The 8,616-nt window shown below is 49.5% G+C and overlaps 1 protein-coding gene across 1 annotated transcript; it reads right to left on the reverse strand.

The window, feature by feature from the left end:
- Nucleotides 1-3,387: 3,387 nt before the first annotated feature.
- On the reverse strand, nucleotides 3,388-7,842 carry npb (neuropeptide B). The gene is made up of 2 exons (XM_072242034.1): nucleotides 7,475-7,842; nucleotides 3,388-3,800 (listed from the first exon to the last, which is right to left on the reverse strand). Exons 1-2 carry the CDS (start codon nucleotides 7,739-7,741, stop codon nucleotides 3,672-3,674), a joined length of 396 nt encoding a protein of 131 aa, XP_072098135.1. The 5' UTR covers nucleotides 7,742-7,842; the 3' UTR covers nucleotides 3,388-3,671.
- Between the last annotated feature and the right edge of the window lie 774 nt (nucleotides 7,843-8,616).

The raw sequence follows: 8,616 nt of genomic DNA on the forward strand, positions 1-8,616 counted from the left end.
CATCGCCCTGGGGTTGAAGAAATTCCTCCTCATCTCTGTTCCAAAGCGGCGTCACTCTTTTCTGAGGCTGCGCCGCCCTTGTCATAGACTCTCCCCCCAATTTAGATTTAGTAGAGTTATTGTTGTTGTTCGTCCATCGTTGACGTCGATGAGGACCTCGACACCATTATTGATGGTGTCAAGACTAGCGCGTGATTTGGATTTAAGTGAGGGAGAGTTGCGCAGCGTCAGTCTCACTCTCTCTTCCCAATTCTCATCTGGGTCCAGTAGCAAGACAGAGTCTAGACGGCTGAAGATGGGACTAGGCGCAGTGGATGACCAGGACGTCTTCTGTGTCTTGTCCTGCTCTACACGTTCCACGACGCTTGCAGAGACCGCCTTCTTGACCGTTGGACCTTCCATAGGTCTCGTCCGCTCAATCCGCCGGAGTCTGTCTTCACATGCTGGGATAGGCAACTCCCTATCACACCGAGGGTTTGAGACCCGTCGGCTACCCTCACCTGGTTTAGCCGGCCTGTCAAAGCCGTTGCCCGGGGTGTGGCCGCTGTAGCATGCAAACAGCTACGGGGAGCCACAAGTGAGAGCTGAGTGCCAGGTGGGGACCAAAGGTGGACTAACCGCCTTGAAAATGTTCCCCCACCAGAGGTGCTACCCTTCACTGACACCCCATACACCCCAGTATTTAGTATTTAGTAGAGTAGAGAGTTTATAATAGAAGTAATTAATAGGTTAGTAGGCGGTGACTTGCAGAGAGTCGCAACGAACACCCCGGCGTACGTGGAGAGAAAGAGTTGAACAGGATGCGGACCAAACGCAGGAAAATGCGGGCAGCCCAGGCAACCGGACAGGGATGGATGGGTTGGGCTGAAAGAGCTGCCCCCTCCCACCCCACCCGCTGATGAACTCTCCCACTCGAAGGTTCTGCACTATTTTTTGCGTAAAGTTCTTTGGGAACATCTGGGGTGTTTTATAAACGCAAAGAGCTACGGGGTCAGAAGCGGCAGATCCGGTGTCTGTGAGAGACGATACTATCGCTGGCTGCTGGTCATCGCCAAAGCTGAGAACAATTCACACTCACAACACGCTGGAGGAACTCAGCTGCCCGACCTGCTGAGTTCCTCCAGCGTGTTGTGAGTGTAGCTTTGATCCCAGCGTCTGCAGAGTATTTTGTGTTGAGAACAATTCACGCCCTGCATATTAGGGGAAATATCGCGAGACATAAATATCAGAATCACAATCGGGTTTATTCTCACCGGCGCGTGACGTGAAATGTGTTAACTTAGCAGCAGCAGTTCAATGCAATAAATAATCTAACAGAGAGAGACACTAATAATAATAATAATAAATAAAATAAGGCAGAGTTTGGAATCTTGAGCTTTCTGCACCCATGTTGTAAGAAGTGGGACATTTCGGCAACTTGGTGGTGTTTTGCAGCCTTAGTGATCCCTACCACCCACCCCGCCGTCTCTTTGACGCACTACCATCAGGAAGGAGGTACAGGAGCATCAGGACTAGGACTGCCAGACTGAGTAACAGCTTCTTCCCACCAGGCTGTGGGATTAATGACTATCCTGTCACCACCGGGGTGTCGTCGCTAGGACAACGGGCTGTTTACTGTTTACCTGTAACAACACACACACAATGCTGGAGGAACTCAGCAGGCCAGGTACCGTCTACCGTCGACTTTTCGGGCCGGGACCCTTCGTCAGGACTCCTGTTTTTGTTTATCCGGGCTGCGCACTTCACAAGCGTTTTAAATTATATTTTATTAACTTATTTGTGGTAATGCTGTGTGCGATATATGTTTTGTGGGGCTCTGTGGTTCGCAGGGACGTCGTTTCGTTTGGTTGTATATGTGTACAGCCAGACGACAGTAAACTTGATCTGATGGCAGTTGTTTCTGGTCGAAGTAGAAACACTCGACTTAATCAGTTTGCGAGGTAGTTAACTCCCGGCAATTCTGGTTAAGTTCGCTTGGTCTGTGTTACTGATGCAGAGATGTACACTTTTTAAAATCGGTTTGTGTCGAGAGAGTGTGGACGATAGACAAAATGGAGAGGGTCTGGGCACGGTAAGTCAGTGTTCGGTGCAGCAAGAATGGTCATGATCTGACTCTCCTGTGGACACGCTCGGGGTTATTGAGGAACCTTCCAGGAGTACGGTTACCGCTTGTGCTCCTCCGTTAATATTAAACTTCAACCGACACACCTCGTTATCCCCAGTAGCACCATCGCCGCCACGGCCTCCAGCGCCGGGAGGAACCAAACACCGCCTGGGGAACGGCTATGTGAGGCACCTCGCTCGCTTCCCGTCGCCTGCTGGTGGAAACCCCCAGCGCAATCCATCCCCCCCTATCTGTCTCCGTTTCCGGCGCCAGGAACAGCGCCTCACTCCCCACCTGAGCACGTTGCGCTGTTCCGACTCGGTGCGGAACTCTACTGACTTCAGGAAACTCGTCTGTCTTAGATCTGGTCAGTTATCTTCATCCTCCATCTCAAGTCAAGTCAAGTCGCTTTTTATTGTCATTTCGACCATCAACTGCTGGTACGGTACACAGTAAAAACGAAACAACGTTCCTCCAGGACCATGGTGCTACATGAAACAACACAAAACTACACTAGACTAAGTGAGACAACACAAAAACTACACTAGACGACAGACCTACACAGGACTACATAAAGTGCACATAACAGTGCAGGGCAATACAATAAATAATAAACAAGACAACAGGCACAGTAGAGGACAAATTACAATGTAATAATAAACGATGTAGATGTCAGTCTAGTCTCTGGCTATTAAGGAGTCTGATGGCTTGCTGCCATTTGGTTCAGATTAAGTCTCTGTCTCTCTTTCACTCACATTTGCGCAATCACACCCGCGGAAAGAGGACATCGGCTACCTCTACGACCATTCCCACTGTGCCTTCAAACCCGGGTGCCGAAACTGCGCCCGTGGTACTAGTCTGACTAAATATTAATGATTCGCTTTACTTGCACGTCGAAACATACTGTGGTCTGCGTCGTTTTCGTCAAATCAAATCACCGAGGATTACGTTGGGCAGCCCGCAAGTACCGCCACGCTTCCGGCGTCGATACAGCAATGTCCACAACTCACTAATCCTAACCGTATGACTTTGGAACGCGGGAGGAAACCGGAGCACCCGGGGGAAACCCACGCGGTCACGAGGAGAACGTACAGGCAGCGGCGGGAATCTTGTGGCTGGGCGCTGTAAAGTGTTGCGCTAAGACATGTCCAGTCGTTTTTCAACTTTTTTTCTCTCAAGTTGATTTGTTTAGGCATGAACTGTCTGGCTGTAACATACCAAAAAGTTGAAACAGTATCTGTGGGGTTCCGAAAGGATGGAATGCAAATAGTCGGAGACTCGCGTATTTTATGGCTGAAATTTAATAATTTGTTCCATTACAGATATTAATACCATTTATACAATGATTCTGCATACATACCGTGGGGTGTTTACTTATGGACAATTAAAAAAAACATTCAGCAACCGCTCAGTCACAAACAAGTTTTTTTTTAACTTAAGAGTTTGACTGGACGTCAAGATGGAAATTACGGTGATATCTGGGGTTGGTCGTCTGAATCCTCTGAAAGTAAAAACATTCGGCGCCGGGTGGGGTTCGGGGAGTTGGTGGCCCTGGTGGAGAGGCGGATCAGACATTTGCACACTCTCGACTGTCCAGCGAAAGGAAAACGTCCGCCTTGCACTGAAAAGTGTTGAGGCCGTCTGGGAGAAGCTGGCAGGTTTGCAGACTGGGAGAGATGTCTTTCACACACACGGCCTGCAACAGAGACGGAGAAGAGATTCAGCCCGGCCGCTACCGGAAGGACAAACTGTACACTCAGTGTGAAGTGCATTTATCTCGTGTACATCGACACTATTACGGCGGACTGTGTGTTTGCAACAAACCAACAACACACCCGAGGGTGTGCTGGCGGGCCGCCCGCAGGTGTCGCCAACAAGGCGTGCCCACGCGGGACAAAACATAACTCGAGCAACAAAACGCGAGTTTGCCCTCCCACGCACTGTCACGGTCCTCTAGCCCCAGGACAGCCAGTCTGCAAGAGGAGTTGGCGATGAATACCGAATTCCAGAAATAAAATCGGACCACACTCGAACCGGTCGCCACATCGGGCAGCACCTGTGAGCGTGAAACCATTAACGTTTCAGATCGGCCAGTCTTTCTCAGTCCGCAGGAGAAATTACTGAATGCGGGTTATACACGAGAGACCGGCAGGTTATTTATTAAACTAGCGAGTTTAACTAGGAAATTCATTAACTCTTTCCTTCGGATGTTTTGCGATATTTTCAGGGACTGGAATTGCGGAAGATTGTGTCCCCATAGGGGTCACCTCACGGTGGGATGCTCTGCAAACCTGCTCGGAGTCTGCGCGTATCCGAAACCCCTCGCCCCCTGCGGCATATCTGGGGCCCTTTCATCCCCGGGAAATTTCTGGAAATCCCTCGCCCCACTGCACTTCAGCGCCTTTTGGTTCGCTCGCACCCTCTCCAAACCAGCCATAGAGTCATAGAACACTACATTAAAGAAACAGGCCTTCCGGCCCATCCAGTCCCTTCCGACCTATTATTTTGCCTGGACTGTATCCCTCCATAGCCCTCCCGTCCATGCAGTGTGCTTATCCAAGCTTCTCTTGGGTGCTACAGTCGAACCCATATCCGTCACTTCCGCTGGCAGCTCGTTCCATCCAATGAGTGAAGAAGTTCCCCCTAAATATTTCACCTTTCATCTTTAACCCATCTGCCTTCTACGCCTCTGCCCTTAACCCCACCCACCCCTCCTCCTCCCCCTCTGCTCCCTTTCCCTTCCTATCCCTGTGTCGTCCCGGCTCTCGCACCCCAGATCTTTACTCCACGCCAGACGAGAGAACGGCGCCTATGTTGGTTTGCGTCGCGGGATAGAATGAATATTTTGAGTTCGGTAAGAGTCCAATCACGTTGACCGCCACTTTAAATACAAAATATTTGAGTTAGTTAATGTAAATGCGTTATAGCTGCATTCCGAACACTCATGTTAACCAGCAAATAAGTTTAGTACTTGCTATCACTGCTCCGAGTCCGATAGCCCCCTTGGCACTGAGGGGCTCTCGCGTGGTCCTAAAGCCCACTGAATGTGCGGAAAACAAAGGATAGTTTCCCAGATTTTAGACCAAAAAACATGAGCGGACGGCCCAACGCGTCTAGTCCGCCATTCTATCGTGGCTGATCTATTATCCCTCTCAACCCCATTCACCTGCCTTCTCAGCGTAACCTACAACGACCTTACAATTCAAGAACCTATCAACCTCCGCTTTAAATATACCCAATGACTTGCCCACCGCAGCCGTCTGTGGCAACAGATTCCATGAATTCACCACCCATTGGCTAAAGAAATCCCTGCTCATCCCTGTTGTAAAGGACGTCCCTCTGCTGTGCCCTCTGATCCTGGACTCCCCGACTATTGGCAACATCCTCTCTCCGCGTCTACCAAAGTTCTCTTTATTTTTTTTACAGCTGAGCGGTGTGACCATTGTACTAAGTAGGACATTTTTATATGGCCCGAAAAATGCGTGGCACGCTAAATGCTTTTTTTGTGTAATATGCATAGTATAAATACTTATTAGGTTATGATTTTTTGACAGATTACTTACCAACAAAGTCAGAATATAGAATTTTTTCACATCAAACAAACACAAAGCATACATCACAACACAAGTAAGTCTGTCAGGCAATCAAAGCCACTGACAGGCACAATGGCAAAAATAAAATGTTTTGACTAGACGGCGTCAGCTACCAGCTTCCATTCTGTTTTTATTGTTATAATTTGTAACAGTATTATAACACATCACTGAAGATGTGTCCAGATGCATCAATAGATGTATGTACACACCTTAACTTGAAACACTGACAATGTAAATACATTGAGGCTCTAAAATGTTTCAAAGTAAAGGTTTGTGGTAGGTTTATTATTTAGAAAAATACATAGATTATATTCAGTAATATATAATTAATTATGGGGTATTTTGCAATTATATTAACATTATATAAAAGCAAATTCCGGCTGCGTAGTTAAAGGCTATGTGCGCGCGAGCATTTCTGTTACTGTGCGGTCGCGCACGGCGTAATTTAGAGGGAACAGTGACATCTGCTCTATTTTATATAGAGATTCAGTTAAAATATTTACTTTGGTGAAAACACCGCCATAGTCTAGGAATGCCCCTCAAGCTTAGGATAATGTGTCTTTAAAGTAACTGATAAAGTTATTTTGAATTTCTGAGACTCCCGTCTCTCTCTCTCTCTCTCTTTCTAATCGTTGTAAACTCAGATTCTGCAGACGCTGAAAATCCAGAGTAGCACCTACAAAATGCTGGAGGAACACAGCAGGTCAGCTTGCATCTGTGGAAAGGAGTAAACAGTCGACGTTTCGGACCGAGACCCTTCATCAGGACTGCCGATTCGGTATTTTGCCGGTGTTACTCTAATCGTTGTGTGTGGTCTGTCTGTGTGGAAGGGTGGTGGTGGTGGTGGGGGGGTGTTGTTGGAGGTCTGTGAGTGTGGCGTGTGTGGGAGGAATGACCTCCTCGTGTCCGCGCATTGTGGGTGTGTGCGTGGGTTTGATGTGTGTGGGACATTGACAGCTTTCAGTTTGCCCTCTCGCGTACTTGCATACATTGTCTCCACCTGTTCATCCCCCTCATTCCCCTCCGACCCTCGACTGGCCTTCACCCTCTCTGTTGGTTTCCCCCGTTGAGGTCTCTGTCCGTCTCCTTATCCCTCCTTTACTCTCTCCCCCCACCTCTCTCCCCCCCTCCCTCTGCCCCCTCCCCCCTCTCCCTCTCTCTATGCCTTCGACTTTCTTTGCTCACTCTCCTTATTTCTGTCTTCTCCCGCTCTCCCGGGATCATCCCAGCTTCCCGTTCATCCGATGAAGAGTGGGCGAGTCTGGACCGTTTCTCGCTCCGCAGATGCCGAACATCTGGTCCGTATATTTATTTTTTCTCCTTTTCTCTGACCCTCCCATTCACTCCCTGACTCGCGATCTATCGTCCCCCACCTCACCCATTCCCTCTTTCCGTCCCATTCGCTATCTGCCCCGCTCTTTTCCCCACTCTCTTCTCTCATTCCCCCTCATCGTCTCACAATCTCTCTCTAACTCTCCCCTATCTCTGCCTCATTATTTTCTCTCTACCTCTTTCTCTCTCTACCTTCCTTTCTCATTCCTTCTCTACCTCTTGCCATTTTCTCTCTCATTCCATCGCTCTGCCCCAGTCTCTCTGCGTCTCCCCCAGTATTCCTGTCTCTTCTACACAACTCTCTCATCCCCCTCTTTCTCTCTCCCCGTTCCCCCTCCTTTCTTATTATCTCCCATTCTCTACCTCTCCTCTCCCATTCCCTCTCTCTCGATTCATTATTACACCTCTCCTGCGTCCCTCGTTCCCCGCCTTTCCCGCTTCTCACCATGTTTTTGACGAACATCGTCGCTCTGCCTTGAACAGCCTGCTCCGACATCACGCTGTTCTCCGCCGAGTCTGCCGCTTCGCTTGCCTCCGACCTGCGGACGTAGGGTGAGCGGCGGATCCCGGACAGGAGTCCGGAAGCTCTCCCCACCGAGTAGTAACTGGGTCCCGTCGCCTGCTTGTACCACGCCTCTGCCGGGCTGGGCACTAGACTAGAGAGGATCACGCACACCAGGGTCATCTTCAGCGATGTCTCGAGTGCAGGCATGTTTTTTGTCCGAGTCTGCACCGTGTCTGGCCGGCTCGCAGTCTGTGCTCTCCCGCCTGTCCGCCCGCTGTCTGGCAGGAACTCAGAGCTGCAAACTTTAAGCCCAGACCCCTTAAATAGTCGCGTTTTCTCCTGCTAGTGACGCTGCCGTCAGACGCACGCACCTTTCAATATAAGTTAGTCACATCCCCTCCCCCCCATACATTGTGGGCGACGACAATTCATCTTGAATCATTCAGGGACTGGGAACCTTTCTCAGCTGGCACTGCCGAGTCCCTGATCGTATTTACTCCGTACCCGTATTTTAACTTTTTTTTTGCATAATTCTATATAGTTGAATATTTCTGCAAGAAGACGAATCCCAAGGTAGTATGTACTGACATGAATTTACATGAATCTGACAATGAATTTACTTTGAACCCAGTGGTAGTAGTGGTACACAGGAGGGCTACCAAAGAGGCGAGGGAGGCTACCGTGGAGATTGACCAGCTCCACACTTGACAGAGAAGGGGCATCAAAGTGGTTAGAGACCGTTGCATGTCAGGAGGCTGGCCCGGCAGATGACACCAGGACCATTGCGAAAAGAACTGGGAGGATTCCAGATTCAAGGCTGTTCGTCGGCATTTTTCAGTACACAAGGGCAGAAGAGAACAAAATGATTGCTGGAAATCAAGCCGGAATTCTACCACCAGGCGCGTCTTTATCTCCCCAACAATCCACACCCCGCCCCCGCTTTCCACAGGGATCGCTCCCTCTGCGATTCCCGTGTCCATTCGTCCCTCCCCACTAATCTTCCACCCGGCACTTCTCCCTGCCAGCGACAGAAATGCTCCACTGGCCCGTTCACCTCCCCTCTTGCTTCCATTCAGAGCCCC

Source organism: Mobula birostris, chromosome 24 (genome assembly GCF_030028105.1).
Source record: "Mobula birostris isolate sMobBir1 chromosome 24, sMobBir1.hap1, whole genome shotgun sequence".
Taxonomy (NCBI): Eukaryota; Metazoa; Chordata; class Chondrichthyes; order Myliobatiformes; family Myliobatidae; genus Mobula; species Mobula birostris.